At 31.9% G+C, this 24,053-nt stretch overlaps 1 protein-coding gene across 3 annotated transcripts in view; it reads right to left on the bottom strand.

Moving 5' to 3' along the window:
* The window catches only part of SPOCK3 (SPARC (osteonectin), cwcv and kazal like domains proteoglycan 3), a 335,252-nt gene that overhangs the window by 4,922 nt on the left and 306,277 nt on the right, over nt 1–24,053 (bottom strand). For all 3 annotated transcript variants that reach the window (XM_033135313.1, XM_033135311.1, XM_033135314.1), the window contains 2 exons: nt 7,709–7,930; nt 1,872–1,934 (listed from right to left, as the gene is read on the bottom strand). In XM_033135313.1, coding sequence (XP_032991204.1) covers nt 1,872–1,934; nt 7,709–7,930 — 285 coding nt within the window. The remainder of the gene's footprint in view (nt 1–1,871; nt 1,935–7,708; nt 7,931–24,053) is intronic.

Here is a 24,053-nt window from a genome sequence, read left to right as displayed (position 1 = left end):
CCAGGATACAAAGCTGGACGTTGTTATAATGAATTGCTTACATTTCCTTTATAAAGCAAACTTGTTATTTTTCTATTTCTCACTGCAAAGTTTACTGTTGTGAGAGTTATAATACAGTATTAGAATCTGATTAATGGCATACATATTAAGTCATCCAGACCTCTTAGAATGGCATACCAGACCCTTCACCATCTCCTCACTCCCAAATTTCTGTTGTCATTTTCCAGAATTTTCATTCATACATTCTACTAAGCTCTTCCTACATCATGCTGTTTTCAGTACTGCTTCATCTCTGTATATATATATACATATAAATATATATATATATATATTTTTTAATTTGGAATTCCTATCCTTCCGTTCCTCTTCCAACTTAAGACTTGACTTACTGTGACCCTTCCAATGTGAAGACTTCTTTTAAGCTGGAAGATTTCTGATATACTTCTTCCATCGTGTGTGTGTGTGTGTGTGTGTGTGTGTGTGTGTGTGTGTGTGTGTGTGTGGTCTATCACTGCTATAGCCTGATATCTTCCATATTGGGAATTTTAGGTTCTCTTGGTTCTCATTGTTATATTAACAACCCTTAAAGTCAGTTTAGTGAGAAAGACGTTTATTTTCCTATCTATAATATCTAATATAGTACTTGGCATATTGCTAATTATAAATGCATAATTAATAACTTAGAAGTGAATGCGCATTCTTCATTAAACAATCAACTCAGACTAAATTGTAAGCTTTAGGAGATTAGAAAATTTTCTTGTCTTTCCTAACCATTATTTTTTCTCAGTGACTAGACACACTATAGTTATTTGGTAAGCGAACAACAATGAAAAAACAAAATAAATTGACAAAACATGCAACTCTTTCATTTAGTCTTACAACCACATGGAATCATTCATTTCCCCTTTTAACAAGTTTCAAAATTATGATATATAAATACTTGAATTTAAACATTATAATTAATTTGAAAGATTTGAATTACTAGTCTTTCAGAGGTACACAAACTATCACCAATGTAGAATACTTGAAAACAACTTCTATAGATTTAAGGCCACCAAAAATAAGAAAAATTTTCAACATTCTAACTCTACCTCTTAAAATACTTCCCTGGTTTGACATATTTGACATAAAAACGTGATGATGTATAGTTACTGTGACCATAAAAGACCATGGTCTTTTATGCCAGTACACTTTGAAAATGAAAGAGAGCATTAAGAATTATGCTCAAACTTCAGACATCAGCAAGACTGAACTTTTACAGTGGAACATACGGCAACCTACTCCTATATAATAATGATCAATTTTCGGACAAGTACCATTACCCTATCCAAGTCAGAAGGAATATTTAAGACATTCAGTACTCTGTAATAATGGTTTTCATTATTTTTGTTTTTTATTATGTAAGAATAAAGTTGACTCCTTCCAAATGGGTGCTAAATGTGTTTTTAATTTTTTGTAACTTCAAATAATCAAAGCCTGAATTTTAATATATTATATTTTTGTCACTAGTAAACCTTGAGCAAGTCATATATATATATTGACTATATATATATAGTCAATTCTTGAGTTGTTCACCATAGAATTAGAATGGATGTTTCTGCTGATGCTTTAACTTTACCATTGTTTAAGTCTCTTTTTTACTTGATCACTCTCAAATTGAATATTATATTAGGGTAATAAAACAGACATAATATCCTTCAACAGGTAAGATAATAAAAATAAGTTTAATGGCTTTCAAAAACGTCATAAATGTTGTTACTGAAATTCAGTACAGTCTATCTTTGTTGGATTAATATTGATTTTATGTTGCTGTTTCCCTGGGGTTATTTATGTAAGCAATAAAGGCTTCAAAAGAATGATCTATTACTCACCTAGGAGCTTCTTTATCCCTTGCCACTTCTGAATATTGCTGAGCTCCGTCTGACAAGGTGGGTCTGCAATGACATTAAAAATGTTACTTCAAGGAATATAGTTAAACAAAGAAAGTATAATTTCTATGTTATCAAACTTCAGTTAGTCTTCACATCCCTTCAGAGGACACACACTACATATTAGTTATTCTACTTATGGGGGTATATGTATATAGATATGTGTACACACACACACACACACACACACACACACACACACACATACATTTTCCTAATTATCGATATTAGATTATCTTAATTTTCCTCAGAATGACAGAATTGGATGAAAAAAAAGAATGGTATAAAATACTTATTCGATGATGGAAAATGATTATCACTTACTTTTTAAAAGGTCAATAAACTCAGCAATGTAAATCTGATTCTGGAATGCCACCCAAACAATTAATTATGTTTTCCCCGCATTTAAAAGTGTCAGTGATATAGAGAAACAGCTGTGCATTAAGAAAAGTGATCTATGAAAAAATTAATGCTTCTTTTAAGTTCTATATCAGGGATACCTTTATAAATTTTGATCCTGAATAATGTTGACAGTCTTTGGTTCTTTTATTTTACCCAGATGATTCAAGTACATATGCAATTTGAAAAAAGGACTTAATAGATAATACACTCTTATAAAACATCTTTTAAAGAAATAAACTTAAAACATTAAACCAATTTGGAAATAAGTATTTGCCTATTTTTGGAACTCAACCACTTAAAGGAGAACATTTTTCAGGAATGCAAAATTCTAAATAGACACAATGAAGTTAGAGTTATATATAATTATAAATATTCTTATATATAATATATATTCTTCTCTGAAAACAGTTTATTGTGTTTTATGCTCATATTCTAAAAACTTGCCTTTAATACTTGTATATAAAAATTGCATCATAAACTAAAGAAACAGCAAAACGATAAACTAGTACCTATTTTCCTATGCTACAACTTTTTAGGGAAATGGTCAGGTATAATTAATTCAAATAATTTAAAAAATCTTTAGTATACCAATGTCATAACATTCGATGATTAAATTTGCATGTAAGTAAAGTGGGATAAGGCAATGAGACAACGTGCTTAATATGTGTTTTATAGTTTAATATGTAAGGCCAAAAATGTTTTTCCTTGGAGAATCTAAAATGTGAAGAAACAGTAATTTGTTTGAGAAGCCTAAGTCTAAGTGATTACTATTGTTCTCCTTCATTTTTAAATTGCTCAATTGACCGCTCTGCTTTTCCTAATAATCTTGTGAGTCTCTTATACTAAGTATTAAAGGAATAGGAATCAATTGCATAGTATGTATGGGCTTGTAGAATACATATTTTAAAATTGCTCTCCAAATATGTAATTTAGAACCAAGAGGGAAGATTTTAGCGGAAGTTTCAATATTATATTAAAAGCAATTCTTCCAATTGCGAATAGCCACATATTGTAAAGTAGAAGTAATATTTCTTTATGTTAGGTACTGGATTGCCTGAAAATCCAGATATATTTGAGTCTTAACTTGATTAGCAAACTGAAAAAACCTGATTACTTGTCCTATAAGCTTTTTATATGGGAACAATTTAAGATTGCAAGAGAAATCACAACAAATTAGGCTGTTCAACTATATATAAACTTTTTGATTTTGAAATATTTTTTCTATTATTTAAAGGCAACTCTGTTTGGCTTTTAACTTATGCATACTTGGAGTGCTCAACTGAGATTTCACCTGACATTTAAACTCACTTGCAAAGAACAGATCTAGAGGAAGGATAGTAACCCAAATAATTGCATGAAGGTTTGGACATGACTAGACTATTAATTTTCAGCTTTGGGTATATGCACAGATTTATATCACAAGATTTACTTCCCCCACTATGTTTACTGCCTAATAGTGTTTTAATGTTATGGAAAATTCTGATTTTATATGCTTAAAATTGTATGACAATCATGAATGTTTTAATTTAATCAATGAACTTGTAAGTAAACACTCCAAACACTACTTTAGAAAAACACACACAAAAAATGAAAATGTTTTACTTGTTACATTTTGAAATGTTGTTTTTGAAAGTAACATTGTTCATTGTTTTACATTCTGAATTTACAAACTTAGACCCCTATATTGGGGCCATTCACACATTATCTATATTAGGAATTGATAATTTCCAACACAACAAAAACAATGTATTTTTACTTTCCCACACAATTTTGAACTGGGAAGATAAATAGGAAATATCTATATGTATACAACAGTTACTAATACACAAATATGTTTTTTCGATACTTATAACTAGTCATTTCTGAGGACTATGTTTTCATTAGTTGTCAAATATACATGGACAATTCAGAGACAAAACTGAAAAGTAGACATTATAGAGATTTGACTGTCTAAGAAGGCAGCATACAGCTGCTCAGGGGTTGCAATGCACAACTCCAAAGGGACACCATCCACTTCCATTGCATTATAAAAGGTGCCCTGAAGTTGCACAGCAAGGCGGCTCTCTAACTTCCTTCTCAGTAAGCCACTGCCCTTATTCTCTTTCTTCTCAATATTTTATTAGTCATATAGTTCTCACAGAATGAATAGACTTGAATAAATTTAGTAGGTTTATTTCATCAGTGAAAAATTTAAATAGTCATAATACCAAAAAACAAAACTCTCCCTATTTAATGTCTTTCGTTAAATAGGAAAAAACATCTTTTGTAAAATTAATACACATGACCCATATTTTGACATCTTTTCCTGTAGATTAAATGTAGAAATAACCTCTAAAAATATCTATGTTCTTAGTAATCCTGAGAAAAACAAATACTAGATATATTTTTGACTGAAATAATGACTTGCTTATGTTACCTGTACTGAATACAATTTTCCAACAAGTTGCAGAGTGATGTCTCTATGGCATTTTGTATATAACTACATTGCAAATTCTGAATGTAGAATTAAAACTACTTAGAGACAGAGTTAAAGATTCTAGTTTCAAATCCCAGTTCCTGAACTCATTCTGTAATGTGAAGTTATTTAAGATCAGTAAACATCAGTGCTTAACCATAAAATGGGAATAATATTTTCACAGGGCCATTTGAGTAATAAATAATTTTATTTTATATATATATATATATATATATATATATATATATGGTAACATATATATAGTAAAATTATATATATATATATATATTTATATTACTATATATGTGTAAATAAAAGACTAGATGGACCTGAATGAAAGTTAATGCTTTTTTGTTGTTGTTGTTCTATTTCCTGGATCTTACACAACAGAACTTTAAATGAAATAGCAACTAATAATTGATTTACTTTTTTAGAGTATAGGCTTAGAATGTACTTTTATAAAGTAAGTTATTAACTCATAAGGTAACCAAAATCCTCAATTAATATGCCTCCTACTAATTCTTTCATGATTACTTATAATAGAAAAAATTATGCAAACCAGAATTATATCCATTTTTTATTGTTTAATTGTCATGATTTCAGAAAATTAGCCATAGAAACAAATTTGTATTTTAATTAAAATTAAACCTTTTTTCCCTCTTTGGAAACCTACAAGTGTTTCACTGGCTTGAAACTGTATATCATCAACCTCATTTGTTACACTTTTGAGATTAACCTTAATTTTGTGGTTTGGAAAGGCATTTTTTAAAAAACACGTTTACTTTATTTTCCAGATATTTTCTAACACTATACAACTATAGTCTTGATTGCAGTTTTAGGTCAACCTGGATTAATCACAGGTTGAAAGAGAAAGTGTATCCATATATGTCTATATCTATCTAGACATATGTCTATATCTATATATCTATATATACAGAAAGTTATAAGAATTATAGATATAATTATTCCTATATATAAGATATAATAATTTCCTGTTCACTCAATAAACAAATTCTTAGTAAAACTTAACTTTTATATTAAGTGCATTGTAGTAAACTTAAGAACTTGTTCTTTAGTGAATAAACAGGAAATATATTTTTTATAAGGTAAAACATTTGAAAAATGTTTTTCAATTAATGGTTATTCTTTTTTATGAAATTACTTAATGGACTAATTCAATAAGTCAGTTACCCTGGCAGAGCTTTTGTCATATTTTCTAGCATATTAAAGTAATGAACATAATTAGCCAACATCTCTTAAGCTGTTGGAAAGTTGTATAAACCCTTCACCCAGCTTGGGTTCCATTTATTAAATTATTTTTACCATGTATGAAATGATCTCAGAGAATGTCTTCAAGTGACTATAAAATTTTAACACTTTAGAAGAATGCTGCTTAACGAATGAAAAGTATATAAAGCAAAATTTTTCATTGGGGACCTTTAATCAGTTCTAAAAATATTACTGAAAAACAGGAATATTTTAATATGAAATTATTTATTACTGTAGAAGAAACATTCAGAGTTATTCAGAATATTCTTAAGTGTTCATTTATAAATGCTTAAACATGCTATAATGCTCAATGAAAAACTAAAATAACATTCGTCATTATAATAAAAGACCATGTCTTTTTATGGCAATTTACCTGGATTTACATTTTTTATTATTTAAATTATATGTGTACTGTTAAAATGATACACTTATTTCATTTTAATGACTACACTATAAGTGATAAATGACGTAAGTGTAGTTATTAAAACTACGATGTAGTTTTCAATCACTCAAAAGCACGTTACGTAATAACAAAGTCAACAATGTGTGTGTGTGTCTGTATGATTTAGAATATTTTAATAAAGCAAATCTAACTTTTAAACTTGTTTAAAGTGGTTTATAGTTTAGCTATTCTACAAACCCTACTGTTGACTCACTATTAATCCATGTATCAATAATTGTTTTGTCCCTGATTAGTAAACTATTATTAATATATGAAAAAGTAATTGAGATAGTAAAACACCCTATTTAATGTGTTAGTTTTCCATATGAAAAATTGAGAATCATTAATAAAGTTTAAAGAACTTATTTATTCACCTAGCCGTCAAGAATTTTAAAATGGAGTGACAATAGCCAGTATGTCACATTAGACTAATTCCCAGTTTGTTTGGTTTGTTAGCATCAGAATGACACATCAGTGTTTCCTTAGTTTTCCCCAAACTTTATCATGTTTTTTAGATCATTTCCTTACATACTTAATTTTAATTATCATTTGATCGATGATGAAAGCATGACTCCAATTTTACATTACATTAACATTTTCTAATGAAGAAAAAAGTGCATAAAGCACTAGCATCATTTCAACCCTTCAGGTTACCTTGCATCTTCCAGAGAAGCAAGACACTTTCTTTCCTAGTGAATTTTTAGAAAGCTAAGTGATGTTGAAAAGTTTGAAAGACTAAGTCATTTTAAAACCAGCGGAGTAAAAATGACTTTATGGTGAATGCTGTGGTCCATTCGGCTCATTTAATAAGATCACAAAATAGAACATTAAAACTTTATAGTACAGTGATAAAACAACATTTATTTTACACTGTGGGCAAAGCAGAGAACAAATTAATTTTAATGATTACTTTTAATATCGATGTTCTCATATTTCTGTGTGTGTCTGGGTGGTTCATAATGGAAACTATAATAAAACATCAATATAAATTATTAATTACTATTTTTCATCTCATTTAGCGTGTTTTGCATCCCTAGCAGAATTACATTGTTCAACACACTGCTTATTTACTCTTTTATTGAGTACTCTAATTAGAAAAGTATCTACCAAAATGAATGGGGTATAATGTTTAGTTTTTCTTTATCATGACGGAATAGATAAAATTTGACATGCAGGTCAGCTATCTGCATCAGTATGTGTCTCATCTTTTACCTTGCTGTCGCTGGAAGCAGTAGCACCATTCATTGTTAGATATCAAACTGTCCTTGTATGTGTCACAGGAATTAAAGAATGCTTTCGTACACTGTTCATTCTTATCAAGGTAAATGCTTCCAAGCTCTGACTGGTCCAGTAGCAGGTCATAGTTTGTATCAAGTCTGTTAAACATCCAGCCAAGTGAATCCTTGCAAATTGGCAAAATACTGGTATCAAATCCTAAAAGCAAGCACAGAAAATGATTAGTTAAATCTGAAATTTGCCATCAGCAGGGTATAAAATAAAGCAACATAATGTTGGTTTGTGCAGGGCATGATGTAAAAATAATTGCAAATATGGTTATTTAGGATTTAATTGTTGAATCCTATTTAGCATTTTTAGGATACTTAGGATTAAAAGTTAAACGGATATTGACTCTAGGAGATTTGTGAACTTGACAAATTTAAAATTTCACCACCTTTTAGAATGTATTAATGTATTCAGAACATATTTAATGCTTTCTATCTGTGAATTGTGAGGCTAGGCAATGGGGATAAGGTAAAAGGCACTTGTGACACTTTCATAAAAGAGTTGAGAAATAAATTTAGTGATTTTTCTCATTGTTTACATTTTCTTTGTAAAAAATGTTTGTAGAATCAAAACAGAATTTTCCCACTCAAACACAGAAATGGAAAACATAAATTGCTCATTTCCTATTTACTTTCCAGGTCCTGACCTTGTTTCTGGGGATACAGGGTATATATTTGTAGATACGGCCCCTATTTCTTGGCACTCACTTTGAAAACAGCATGGGTTAAAATATTGTTTGAAACTGTTTACTACTACCAGAAGTTGTCATATGCTCAGGTAGTACACGAAGAAAGCAAATACACTAAATTTGAAGAAAATGAATACACTAAATTCTGTAAAAAAATAAATACACTTTATATTCTGAAGAAAATAAATACACTAAATTCTGTAAAACCATTCAAAGAAACTGAGTTCTTGGTATGAAATTTCAGGTATGCCTTTAAACCACACCCTTCCTCCCAATCTCGTTTTCTGGGCCATGGAGAAGCCTAACAGTGATATACCTGCTTTTGTGAACAGAAGCTATGGGAGAAAGAGATAGGAGCTATTATTACCTTTTGGTTAGCATTAAGTGTTACTGAAGAGAAGCTATCTTCTCCTTTCACCTACTTATTGAAAATGAAGGACTCCACTGGTTTGTCTCCTAAAGCTTAGCATGGAGGACTCTTAAGAAAATCCTCGTAAAGTCTACAAGTGTCTGCAAGAAGGAGAGATGGACATCTGGTTTCCAAGTGAATGTCTGCTTATCTACTTTTTAACTAGTCCTGTTATTGCCAAAGTGGGAAAGATAATCACAGTGCAGCCATGTAGATCAGAGGTAAAGACTTCTCTAGGATTCAACCAAAGCCTGAAGGCTCCCTCTCAGTGTTAGGGGTGCAGATGTAGATGGGGTATAAAAGAATGCTCCGAGATAGTGAGCAGAAGGCCAGCAGTTAGGAATTCACCAACCAGTGTGTTGTGTTTAGAGACAAGCGGTGGAGAATCAGTGGAGGGGTAATGGATTCAAGCAAATACTCATGGACTATCTTATCAGAACAATGAATGACTGAAAGGTTAAAAGCATGGAGTGACATTATCTGATTTTTGCTTTAAACGGAAAACACCATCTGCCATGCAGATTATATTGGGGCAAGTGTGGAAGCTGGAAAACCACAGAGGTAACTGGAATAGCTCAGGTGAGAGAGTTTTGGAGACTGTTTATATCACATCTTCACAAGTGTTTGAGTCTCCTATGACTGGTCATCAGTCTTTAAAACAAATTTAAAAATTATCTTTTGCCCAGTTTTTATGATGCACATGTAAACATCCCCCTTGCCAGTTTGATCATATTCTTCCTTCCTATTTTGGTCAATATTGAATGAAAGAAAACTATCCTTGACCTTTCAAAAACTTTTGTAGCTCTATTTGGAGAATTTACCTCTATAACCCAGAAATTAAGACATAAAAGAATATTTCTGAAAATATGACATACACAGATATTTAATACATTTTTGACACATTAGAACTAAGAGTTTACCCTTTATGTTAAAAGGAAATTAAACTCTTATAGAGTACATGTTTGGCGAATGATCAATTTGATGAAATGTTATAATGTTTTAGATCGAGAATGTCAAGGCATCTGATTTGGATTCAGTTACTCGTCTGTGTTCTGCCATTACATTGCTTGGTTAAGTTGTTGAATATACTCAGGTTTTAATGTTCCTATCTACATAATGTGGGGATTTTTCAAAAATGATCTATGTTGCCTTGGAGATTAAAAAAAAGTACAGTGAGTTCATGTTATTTGAAGGATGTATTTATATATAAAATAGTGTTACAAGGGTCATTAGAATGATAAGTAACAGAAAAGAACTATAAATAAAATTAGGTTGATTATCTACATTAAATGCATACTTTTCAATATGATCCTATTGATGCTATAAATATAAAATTATTTTGGAAAGAAAATGTTTTTCCTGTCCTATCTTGAACTTTTAGAACAATAATTACTATTTGGTGAGTTTAAGAGTTCTTGGATAATGCTATTATATAGTCACTATATACAATTCAATACATATATAAATAGAATTAAGATTGCAGATGGAATTAAAGTTGTTAGTCAGCTGGCCTTAAAATTGGGAGATTATTGTGGATTATCTAGATAGGTCCAATCTAGTCACATAAAATCTTAAAAATGAACAACTTTATCCAGCTGTAGTCAGACAGAAATCACACACACACACACACAGACACACACACAGACACACACACACACAGACACACACACACACGGCTTTGAAGACGAACAAAGGCACCATAAACCTAGGGATGTGGGTGGTATCTAAGCTGGGACTAGCCCTCAGGTTACAGATACCAGCAGAGAAATAGGGAACTCAGTTCTGTAACTGCAAGGACCTGAATTTTGTCAAGGATCCAACTGATCAAAGTAATGGATCCTCTCCTAGAGCCTCCAGAAAGGCTTGTAGTCCGACAGATGCCTTGCTTTTAGTGTGGCAAGATCTGTGGTTTTGACCTACAGAAATGTAAAATGATAAATTTGAATTGCTTCAGCTACTAAACTTTGTGGTAATCTGTCACATCAGCATTAGTAAACTAATATAGTTTTTTACTTGTATTTATTTTATTTTTTGTGGTTGCCCTAGGGTTTACAGTATACATCCTTAATTTATCACAAGCTACCATCCAATAATAGCATACGACTTCACATATGCGATAAGAAACTTACCAAAATTACTTAAATTCTCCCAAATTTTCTGCAATTAGTGTCGTCCATTTTAATTTCTCAGATGGTTTAAACCTTACAGTATTGTGTTATGTTTGTTCTAAATAGCTTATTAGTTTTTGAAGTGATTAAAAATAAGAAAAAAATTCTCTTATTTTAAAAGAAAATTATTTGCTGACACATAATACTTCTGACACCAAATGTGTGGTTTTCCTCACCAAACAATTCTCTAATTCTCTGTGGACGAAAATGGAGTGTCCTACAATTTAATTCACTTCTGACCCTACCTACCGAGTTAGTGCAGCTACCACCCCCACCACTTCAGACACCAACTGCAAACAGTAAGCCCTCAGAGCACCCACAATTCAACTATTTCCTTTGACATGTGATATTTCCCTCTGGTTGGCCACCGCCTCTTAGTCCCTGGTTATCTGGTAATCCAATTTTACTCACTATTCCAAATGGCCCTCTTGGGCAGAATTTACATTGGTTATCATTCATATGGCTCAAATAATTGTCCATGGTTACTATACTGGTATTTCTTGCCTAAGGAGCCATACCTTCCCTCTTCTTTGACACCTAACAAGTAAGCAGTTCATGGCTATCTCTGCCTTTTAGATTTTCCTGGTGAGATTCAGAGCATCATCCACTGGTCTGGCAGCACATACAAAACTCTGAATGGTTCTGTTGAACTCCCTCGATTTGAAGTGAAGAGAAGCACCCTTATCTCCTCTTAGAGAAGTCATGAAATCAGAGTGGAGCTCTTTCTAATGAAATCCTCTTCATAAATGCCGCTGGCATCTTTGCTATCTTTATTCTTTTAGATACCCCTTTACCCATATTTTAAAAGCAATTGACTAACATCTGCAAAATTCCTTTATGGAGTACCTAGAACAGTGTTTGTTTGAATAACCAGGGCAAGGAATCTTGAAGGACCATCATTAGAATTCTGCCTACCATACTGTCTCTAAAATCAGGATATTTGGGCAGAAATATAAAAGTGCGAATATGAGTAATCAGGGAATATGGGACATATTTCCAAGTAAAATAAGTAGCAAGTACAAAGGATAAGACTGGGGCAGAAGGTATAAAACAAACAGTCTTTATAATTGAAAAAACATCTCTGAACATTCCCTGAGTATTTATGCTATTGCAGAAAATAAGTTTATTCACTTCCAGAATGCAGATGCAAAGCACTTTACTTCCTCCTCATATGAAATAGCAAGCCTATTTTACCAATTGTTGTTTTTAGTCAGCAAATATATTATTAGGATAACTGAGATTAATATAAATTGATGTAAAATCATTCAAATGAAAAAAAAAAAACAACTCAGAAAATGTAGATTGCAAAACATATTCAAAATGGCTGAAGAATTGTCCTCAACCATGAAGTTTTAGTATTTTAACAATTACTGTAATTCCCTCTTTCTCCAAAAAAATTTAGTTTGATTTGGTGAGGGAGAGGGGTATGTATACAGGAGTAGGTAATGAAAAGTGAAATACCATTCTAGTCCATACTGGGTTCAACACATGCTCCTAGGCCTTGTAGATTCAAAGACAGACAACACAAAAATTCCCTCTTCAACTACCTGTAAGTCTTTAAACTCTGCATATAATTAAAGAAAGAAGGAAAGAAGGAAGGGAGGGAGGGAGCGAGGGAGGGAGCGAGGGAGGGAGCGAGAGAGGAAGAAAGAAAGAGAGAGAGAGAGAGAGAGAGAGAGAGAAAGAAAAAGAAAAAGAAAGAAAGAAAGAAAGAAAGAAAGAAAGAAAGAAAGAAAGAAAGAAAGAAAGAAAGAAAGAAAGAAAGAAAGAGAGAAAGAAAAGAGAAGAGTGAATAAGAAGCGGAGAGATTCTGGTGGAAAGTCCATATTTTGAGGAGGGGAGTTATATGGAGTGAATTCCCATTTTTTATTGTTAGCCTAAGGGCAGAGTTGGCATAGCAAAAGGCAATAGGGACACTGGTGAAGAAAGAATGCAGACATTCTAGACTGGAGAGTCAGGAAATTGTGTATAACTTGAAAAACGAGGGAGAAATCCAAGAAGGAAAGGGGCCAGAAAACCAAATATTATCTGCCCTAGACTTTGATGTCTCATCAACCACACATACACACTGTAGACTCAAATCACCTCCACTAGAGACTACAAATCTGAACTAAGATTAAAACTGGCACCCAAGAAATACTGTTTTTCTGAGCCCAACGAAATTACTCATGTGCTAAAAAAAAGAAAAAAAAAGAATCAAAAGCAACATAATAAAGCATCACACAATTTAATATCTATAATATCTGGGACACCATCTATCATCACAAGACATATGAAGCACCAGGAAAATGGCACATGCCCTTAAAAGACAATCAACTGAGAACAAATCCGAGATTACTCAATTTTTGGAATATGCAGACAAAATTTTAATACAACAAAAATAGATACCTTTAATGAAGAAAAAAAATGTGCTTGTAACAATTTCAATGACAGGAACTATAAGCAGAGAAATAGAAAATTATATGAAAGAACTAGATGAAAACTCAAGAACAAAATAACAAAGCAGCCTATACCTATTTTTAATGACTAGATGGATCCAACAGCTAAAATGAGTTTACAGAGGAAAAATTAAACTTGAATATAGATTAACAGCAATGATTTAATAGGAAGGAAAGCAAGGAAAGAAATGAATAGAGCCTCAGGGAACTGCTAGATAATATCAAGGAGTACAACATGTAGGTAATTAAAGCCTCAGAAGAGAAGAGAAAGATGGTGCAGGAAAAATAATTTGAGAAAAATAATGGTAGAAATTTTGCTTAAATATGTAACAGTCTTCAAGCAAAATATACACAAAGAAATGCATCCCTAGTCAAACTCTTAAGAACTAATGATAAACACCAAATCAGCAGGAGGATAATGACACATTACAACTAACCAATGATTCAGCTACAGTCTGGCATCTCATCAGAAATTTTAGAGGTCAGGAAGGCTTTAATAATATCTCTAAATAATGAAAGAAAAACATTCTTAAAAACACTTTCCAAAATCTACATACAAATATATTCTTCAGGAATGAAGGCAAGGATACCCTGCTTTCATTTAAGGAGTAGAAAGTTGAAACAAGTATTGTTCCCACACTGAGAATAAGAAAAATATGAAAATCTACAAAACCACATCTCTTTTTGAACCTGCCAGGTACTTTGTGTCCTAGGGCAATGCAATAACCCAGAATCTAAAAACAGATGAGTGCTTCTAAGAAGAGATGGAATGTGAGCAACTTCCTTTCCTAATATAGCTGTTGAACACTATATTAGCTAAGAGGGAGAATTCAGCTAAAATCTTCAAAGAATTTATAAAGCTGTGTGTGGGCTAGCATGGCAATAAATAGCCTCTGGAAGCCACAAAAGCAGAGGGTTTTAATCCACATATCTCAGCAAGTGCTCTCAAGAAGATTTGGGCAGGGTAAGAGACCGAGGACAGGCTCCTGAGAAGCAGAAGCTGCTGTGGGAAAGGTATGGAAGCCCAGGTACCTCTTTCTTTCCTGTATTCCTTATGGAACAATGCCTTAGGTTACTGGGGAAAGCATAATGCTCTGTCACTCTGTGGACATCAGTGACGATACACTACATCCAGAGGAAAGGGAAAAAACAAAGAGAGAGAGAGATGGCAAACAAAACAAAACAAAAACAATACAAAACAAAACAAAACAAAAACAAACCAACAAGCAAACACAAAACAAAACCCCGAAACAAAGCTAAACTAAAACAGCTGTCCCCTAAGTAAGAAATATTTCAAGAGTTAATGGAGAATTCTTCAAAATTAATGAAATATTGCAAACCACAGTGATAGAAATCTTAAAGAACACTAAACAGGAATGCCAACCAAGGAGAGGAGAAAAGAGGAAGGGAGGGGAGGGAGATGGAGGGAAGGGAAAGGAAGTGAAGGAGGAAGGAAGGAAGGGAGGGAGGAAAGACCCAGGAACATCATAGTCAAGACGCTCAAAACCAATTATAAGGAGAACAATATTTCAAGCAGCTAGAAGCAAATACATGTTCCAAATAGCAGGGGGAAGACAGAGAGAGAGAGAGAGAGAGAGAGAGAGAGAGAGAGAGAGAGAGAGAGAAGCTGCTGACTTCTCAGCTGAAACAGTACAACCTAGAATGCAATGGAGGAACATCTGTAACATGCTGAAGAAAACTAAATAAATAAAGCTCTTGATTCAAAATTCTTTACCCAGAGAAAATATCTTTGTAAAAGGAAAAAGCAATACATTTTAAACAAACAAAAATGACATAATTTATTTAAAGCAGATGTGAACTATGAGGAAAGTTAAAACATGCATTCTTCATAAAGAATAAATATGATACTAGACAGAAACCTTGATTGCTACCAAAGAAAATAAACAAATAAAAAACCCCTGAGGAATTCTGGAAGTAGCATAAGTAAAGATGCATATGAAATGTATATTTTTATTTAAACTTGTTTCAAAAGATAACTGATAATGTCTAATCTAAATGTATTAGCAATGTATTGTGTGTCTGTAGGTGGGATAAATTGACAGTTGTTTCCTTCTAATAAACATGAAATGGCAAAATGCATTTTGAAGGTAGATTGCAACAAATTAACTTTGTGTCTTGTAAAACCTAGAACCATTAAAATTTTTAAAAGGAGGTAAAAATTAAAACAGGGAGTAGAGATAAAGTAAAATCATAAAAGTACTTCATTTGTCCAAAATAAGGCATTATAAGAGTGAAAAAATGAGCAAGGTAGTGATGGAAAAAATAGAAAATAACTAGGAAGGAGGTAGATTATACTTAGATTACATCAATAATTAATTAAATGTAAATGACCTAAGCATATCAATTAAAATACAAAAAAAATGACAGGTAGGATAAAAAAGCAAGACTGAACTATATGTTATCCTATAGAAAATCATTTTAAATAAAATCGCACAGTAGGTTGAAATGAACAAGTGGGAAAAAATAAACCATGCAAACACTACTGGAAAGCCAGATTGACTATACTAATTATATATTTAATTTCAAAATAAGGAATGTTACCAAGATAGAAAGGGACATTACATAATGATAAATAGTTCAAAGGGAAGACATAACAACCCTGAAATTGTATGTATATAACATGAAGCTTCAAAACATATGAGAGAAAAGAAATAGAACTAAACAGAGGTAAAGAAAAATTCCCAATTATATCTGGAGACTTCAATATTACTCTATAAATAATTAATAGAACAAGTAGACAAAAAGCAGTGAGGGTATAGAACATTGGAACAAAATTATCAATAAACTTGAAATGATAGTGATAGAACACTCCAACAAATAATAACAGAATACAAGTTCATATCAAGTGCATACTGTATATAACACATTCTGAGCCATAAAACAGACATTAACAGATTTGGAAAATTGAAAACATAAAAAGTACAATATCAGAACATGATAGAATTACAGTAGAAATAAAATTTATCACACTAATAAATTGTGGATGGTTTAAAGATTTAAATGAAAAAAAATGTACATTAGAAGAATATCCAGGTCAATATTTTGTGACAGATATTTTTCTTAAGGAACACAAACAAAGAACTCTGAAATCAAAATAGAAAAGATATAGTGTGGAAATATTTGCAATACAATAAATGCCTAAAAGTGAAAATAAATGTTTATGTGAATATATGTATGAAAATGAAATTAGATTGGAAAACCATCTATCAGGCTGCTAATAATTTTTTGCTTTATATTATATAATGTTTTTGAGCTATTTTATATCCTTTTATTTATATTTTCTCCTTTATTTTAGCTATCACTTCTTGATGCTTTTAAAATACCTATAATACAAACATTCCAGGTTGTGTATTACTCAACTGGCACTGGTGTGGAAGTCAATAGAAATAATGCCAATACTATAAATGACTGAATGCATATAAATATATGAATATAATGTAAATTTTGTCATGTTTTATTTTTCTGTACAGATTTTTAGTTCACATTACTGTTAAGTGTGCTCTGAACATCCTACGTGATTATAATTTGAAATTAAGTTATTCATTTTGTTGAAAACAGAATATAATAAAATTGACAATATTTCATGTACCCTGTGTACTTGTTAATGATTCCAAAATTGCCAATGTTAATAGTAATCCTCTATTTGGAATAATATAGTTCCTAAAGACTAGAGGCTCCCCAAAAGTCTGGTGCCTAGCAAATCCATCGGATAATTTCCCAGGACACAATAATGTAACAAAACAATTTTATTATAATATATTCTTTACTTATACCTTTATCTATAATTATAGTTTTAATTTATATATGATTACATTAATTATCTAAATATGAAGTATATAGTTTCTAGAAAATTATGATATCCAAATAGTAAGATATTACCTTAGTAATACTAAAGTGTATAATTCAATTGTATTCGAGTTATTGTGTTTACCTAACAAGAGATGTCTCGATAATTAGAAAATAAGCGTTGATTTATAGCTTTCATTATTTTACTTGAAATAAGAACATTTATCTTTTAACTTTTCAAATCTTTGTTTTCGAAAGATGAAGTTCCCTGCTATAACTAGAAGGCTCCTAACTGCATTAAGATAGGGCATTGTTTTTAAGCCTTCTGATTCGAAATTCAATCTCCCTCTCAATGTGAAGACAGCATGACATTAAGTGAGCAATATCTTGTGAAGAAATTAGAATGTATTCATTTACCCTGAGGGTGCAAGCAACTATCATTTTCTCTGACTGAGGAGAACATGTGGTGTGTAGGAAAGAAAAAAAAAAGACATTTTAATCTGAGTCAGACTGCTAATCTCAGGATTTTGCATATGATTGTGATAGCCTGATGTTTTCCAAATGGACAAAAAAAAATAATGCGCTGTTTCTTTCAAAGGATGCACACACACACACACACACACACACACACACACACACACACTCTCTCTCTCTCTCTCAATCACAGCCATAATTAAAAAAGCAACCTGGGTATAGTATTTCTGTTCTGTAAATTTTGGAGATTTAAGTAACATAATAAAATAAATCAAGGTATACAGATTATAATGGTACAACATATACTTATTGAAAAAGCCTAGAACAAGTATTTTCATGGTATAATGAAAAGAGAATCAGAGGCTAAACAGCTCTATTTTGTTCACCTTCTTATCATAAAACACATTTAAAGTTTTTTGCCATCTTAGTTGCTTTTCAATGGTCATTCCTTTGCCAGTGATAGCTCTAAAATATTTTCACCCAAAACATAGCCGAGAAGCCTGATTTTTTAATATAAAGAAAATTTAAGTTGTTTAAAATAAATGGCAAACTTAACCCACTTGCTTAATTTCTTAAAAAAGCTATAACATTATTGATCTTTCTTGTCAACAGAAACCATTTAACTATGAAATGTTTACAATATCCAACATTCAGATAAAGAATCAATTCTTCTCTGGTGATGGCTATACAATTCTTTATGAATGGCTTTAATACAATTTGGTCAATAAAAAACTCATGTTAGTATCCCATTGTGCACTAAAATAAGTACTATGGAAAAAAAGCTATTTTCACCATACCATTTGGTATTTTTGACAATGTAATGAGATATTTAACTAATGTAAAATATATAGCAGTGTTAATTTGATATCCAGTATATGAGGCTAGCAACTTACCCTGTTTTTGTTAGGCCACAGTCCACATTTAGGGTCTACTGCCTTATAAAAAGAAGTCGAGTAACTTTCCATTTAAGTTTCATCAAGTCCTGACTCTTGTATTCCAATTCTGCTACTGTCAGAGATTTGCCCTCCTGAAACCTTCATGCCATTCAGCAACCATGGGAAAGCAGCTACAAGCTAGTTTATCGATCTTTAGATAAAAACTTATAACTAGATTTATTAACTTACTTATTAAACAAATTGTTACTGAGTCTCTCTTATGTGCCATGGCCATTTCTAGTAGTTGGGGATTCTACAGTGGAAAACCCTTGGCCTGACAGAGCTTAAATTTTATTTGGAAATGAGACAAACTAGTAAACTTTTTTATACCAGATACTGACATATGCTATAAAGAAAAGAAAAGCAGTATAAAGAGGTGAACGCTCTTTGGTGGGGTCATTTATATGCGGTGGAAGGGAAAGTACCTGAGGCTGGAATCTGAGGAGGAAGCTGAACGAAGTGAGAGAATACAGATACCTGGGTGGGGAGTGTTCTAGGACCCCCTCGCTTCACGCCCCTACCCCCCCACACACAAAGCAAATATGAAGCAAGTTTCTCTACCATGAGGAATTATATTATTCAAAAGATCCAGTAATACATTCTAGAACCTACAGAGAGAGGTCAGCAGGCAATGATTAAACCACAAAAGTCTTTGTTCTAATAGTTTTAGCAATCTGACTTATGAGTAGGAAAAACATGAAGTTAGAGAACATAAATGCATGCAGTTTAAGGACTGTTAGTAGCTATTAGTTATTATATAATGAGGCTGGATTATCAGACTAGGATAAAGGAAAACAAAAGATGTCATGCCTTAATTTGTATTTTTACTCATAAACCACAGAAAAATTAAACAGATAAAAGTTACGCATTACTCAAGATAATAATTTGGACTATTAAAGTATACCAATTAACTTACATATGAATAGTGAATTTTCAGACGATTTTTTTATGAAGTTTACCCTTTAAAAACTACTGTTGTTTTGTATTTCCAAAATTGGTAATTTCACGTTTCAGCCTACACATTTATGTCCTGGAGTGCTTAACAAGGCACTGGCTCTCCTTTTAGCCAATAATTAGAAAAAGCTGTTCTGGATTATATATGTGCCTTTTTTGCTACATATATTTGCTTGGGAAACAGCAAAGATCTACCGTGTTGTATGAAATGTAGAAGAGAGCTGAATTTGACAGATTATTTAAAGATAGAAAGTATTGATAGAGAAGACATGGGCTGACGTCCCATCTTCATCCCCCTCCTGAATGCCAACAAGTTCAGTGCCAGCCCACATTCGCCTCGAACTCATTCATTAACTTTTCACTCTGTTTTCCTCTATAAGGTTAGAACAAATAAATTTAAGTTTTGAATTATTATGTAAGAAACTATAGGGCCGGCCTGGTGGCTCAGGTGGTTGGAGCTCTGTGCTCCTAACTCCGAAGGCTGCCGGTTCGATTCCCACATGGGCCAGTGGGCTCTCAACCACAAGGTTGCATGTTCAATCCCTCCAGTCCCGCAAGGGATGGTGGGCTCTGCCCCCTGCAACCAGCAACGGCAACTGGACCTGGAGCTGAGCTGCGCCCTCCACAACTAAGACTGAAAGGACAATAACTTGAAGCTGAACAGCACACTCCACAACTAAGATTGAAAAGACAACAACTTGACTTGGAAAAAAATTCCTGGAAGTACACACTGTTCCCCAATAAAGTCCTGTTCCCCTTCCCCAATAAAAAATCTTAAAAAAACAAACAAACAAACAAAAAACAAACAAAAAAAGAAACTATATGTTCTATTAACAGATATTCTAATGACATAGAAAGTAAACCCTGCTATTTCTTGAGAGTAAAGTAAGAACTGACCATTTTTATGTAAATTACACTAGTTTATATGATACAGATACAGATCCATCAAAGGATAAATATCTACCTCAAAGGCAATATCGTACATATTAAACAAGAGATATTGGCATTTTAAGCATTCTCCTTGGTACAACCAGAAAAAATATACATGTTTTGGCCTTCCCTTACATATTTGCCACTATTATTACTATTTCAATATTTAAATATAAATACGAAATTTTTCTCTGAATTGTTCCTCAGATCTGTCACTTTATATTAAACTTGAAGTTGGTCGATTAAGCATAAGGAATGTATTCTGAACAATCAAAAGGCAGCAAGCTCCCCTCTCACTTCCATGATCAACTCCCATCTACCATCACACTTTAGTCAAATGAATGTCTAAAGACAAAAGTACAAATTGGTAGAGAGATTTCTTTTCCCATGGGCTAGATGGATGATGGAGAACAAAATGGAGATTCCCCAGCATGGACAACAAGAAGTGATAGAACCTGAAAAGAGCCTGACTCACAGGAAACTACAGTCTGGGACAACTTATCCCATCCTCCATAAACACAATCTTGGTAAAAATGTAAAGGTAAGGTAAGGATGAGAGACAGTTCTCCATGTAAACCAGTGTGTTTTACATTTCTATGCTTGCATAAGACTCAAGGCTAAAATTTTAAAATTTAATCTATAAACTCTCTACTTGAGTGTGTGTGCGTGTGTGTGCATGCAAGTGTGACTGGATATATAATATATACATATTTTTCTATCTCCAGCTGGTATTGACAAGCTAGATTAAAAATCTCTTTAAGAAAGCTCTACTTTGATTGGTTTAGGAATAAATGTTGATATAAATTATATATTTCTAAAATTTACAAAAAAAATAATGTTTTCAAACGTTTTTTATCAAGAATAACCCAAACGTTTTAAAAAATCAATTCATATGATTTAAATAAAAATAGGCAAAATAGACGACTTTACTATTTATTTAATAAAATAGCTATACATTCAGTTTCAGCATTAAGCATAATACAGGTATACATTTTAATTCTATTTAGCTGTGTTTTTCCTAAACTTATAAAAATATACTGACTGAAGAAGTTCACATTGCATTTATGATATTTGAGATTATAAAAAGTATACATTAGTTTCTGATGAATTAAATCACTAAGATAAACTTTATTTCAACAGAAGTATGTTTTATAATAAGCTGACTTGAAATTTAAAGAGTTTCCACATCTTTAGGTAATTTAAAATCTTAGATTTATGCTAAATTAATTAATGTGTATTCATTAAATATCTAGATATTTTCTTAAAAAGATAAAACGGTAAAATATGATTTCAAATTTGTATATCTCGGTACCTCTAATTTTCATAGTTCAAACTAATTTTATAGTTTGTAGTTTAAGTTGTATATATTTGGGTTTATTAATAAACATGTTTATTTTTGCCACATTAAAAAGTTTTAAAAAATTATATGGCTGTAAGTATAAAAATGTATAAAATGCACAAATTATGATAATCTACAAAATGAAATGCATAATAGTTTAAAATTATCTATCTTATAATTTTCAATATAAAATAAACAATACTAAATTTAAAAATTATAATTTCTCTCTCTATATAGGACTCTAGTAGGAGATATAATGACATTAGGCAGGCAACCTGGATTGCAAGGTATGTAAAATATGCTTTTGTTAGAAAATATAATTTTATTTTAAAATAAAATGACTAATTGTTCCAAAAATATATGACAAAACCTATATAAATCCAAAAAATATATTAAAAGGTTTCCCCCAAATATTAATATTATATCATAGTCAATGCTGGCTAATATTTAAAGGGTTTTTTCAGATAAGATATGTTCTAAAATTAGTACCAAATAATATACTGATGCAAAACTAAAATTTGATTGTCTCTGTTAAAATGACAACATTTTCTTGGAGTATTGGTCTACTTTTAATAACAGATTATTTTCTTCTGGGTAATCTGTTTTTCTTTATCTTCTGTGTAATCTGTTTAAATGACAAACATTCTGTGTCTTATCAGAATATTTCCCTGTGCTTTATGTTGACTTCATTATATCTTTATTTTAAAAAGCACAGAGTCTGCTCATCGTCATAATGAAAACTCAAAACCCAACTATGAATGTTTATTTATAGGAAAGTCACCTAAGTCTAAGTAATAAAGAAAGATTGACAATAAAATGTCAGCAAGTATATCAGGCGAATGTAACAAAAATGAATGTAGTAATGGTACTCTCCCTACCAGGTAAGGTGAAATCTGTGCTAAAAAGCAGTAAGTAACATATAATGGTATAAGATAAAGCAATGAGCATAATTTATTAATGCATACAACAGAAATAAATCCATATTCTAAAAAATAGGTCAGCAACACGTATAACAAAAATTAATAATAATACTAGAAGGTGCTGATTAAATACCATGGAATTCATCAATATACTTTTCTCAGAATTAACCATATAATTTGACATAACATATGGTGCTTTATTTGTTTCCTTGTGTGCTATGGACTCATGTCCCCGACAATTCACAGGATGAAGCCCTGTCCACTTCTGCCACCTCCATCCAAAGTGATGGCATTAGGAGACAGGGCCTTTTGGAGGAAATCAGGTTATAAGAAGAGACACTAGAGAGATCTTTTTCTGTGTCTGCCATGTGAAAAGATGGCTGTCTACAAGACGAGAAGAAGGTCCTCACTGACATCCTAATCTGACAGCACCTTGATCTAGGACATCACAACCTACAGAATTTGAGAAATACATGTCTAGTGTTTAAGACACCTAGTCTGTGTATTTTATTACAGTAGCCTGAGCTAAGTCATTTTTTTTCATGTTGCTGTGCATAAGTTCCTTCCACTGATATTTTATGTTCAAATTCACCACTAATAAATTGAAACAAATTAGATTTATAATGACATATAATAATAGCATGCTCACAAGATTGGAAAAGTTAAAAATAATGGGAATATTTTTTTGCTGGCAGGGATGAAGGCTAACTTTAACTCTCATGCTTTCCTATTAGAACTTAGAAATGCCCTAAGCTTTTTGCAAAGCAGTCTCACCACCTTTGTTATCATTTATCATTTGAAATGCATGCCCATTTTGACCCATGACTTCCAAAACTTGGAATCTTTCTTATAGATATATAAGCACACCAATTAACTGCAGAATTGACTGCCATGGAGAACATAATAAGTAATCATTCCTAGGGGGATAACTGATTTAGATTAAATTATGTTATATGCACACAATGTAGCATTTTGGTTGCTTCTTTGCTTCTTCTATTTATTCATTGTACTCATTTTTATTTAGTGAACACTATATATCAAATTATTCTATGTTCTCATGATACAGTGGTAAATAAAAATCTCTGCCTTCAGTTATTTCAGAGTAGTCTAATGGGGAGACAGTGAGAGCGAGAACGAGAGCAAAAAATAAATGAATTAAACACATAGATTATCCCTATGATAGACAGTGACAAAGGTATAAAGAAAAAAGA

Source organism: Rhinolophus ferrumequinum, chromosome 18 (genome assembly GCF_004115265.2).
Source record: "Rhinolophus ferrumequinum isolate MPI-CBG mRhiFer1 chromosome 18, mRhiFer1_v1.p, whole genome shotgun sequence".
NCBI classification, from domain to species: domain Eukaryota; kingdom Metazoa; phylum Chordata; class Mammalia; order Chiroptera; family Rhinolophidae; genus Rhinolophus; species Rhinolophus ferrumequinum.
The sequence above is the reverse complement of the archived record's forward strand: the minus strand, read 5'-3'. Positions and strand labels throughout refer to the sequence as shown.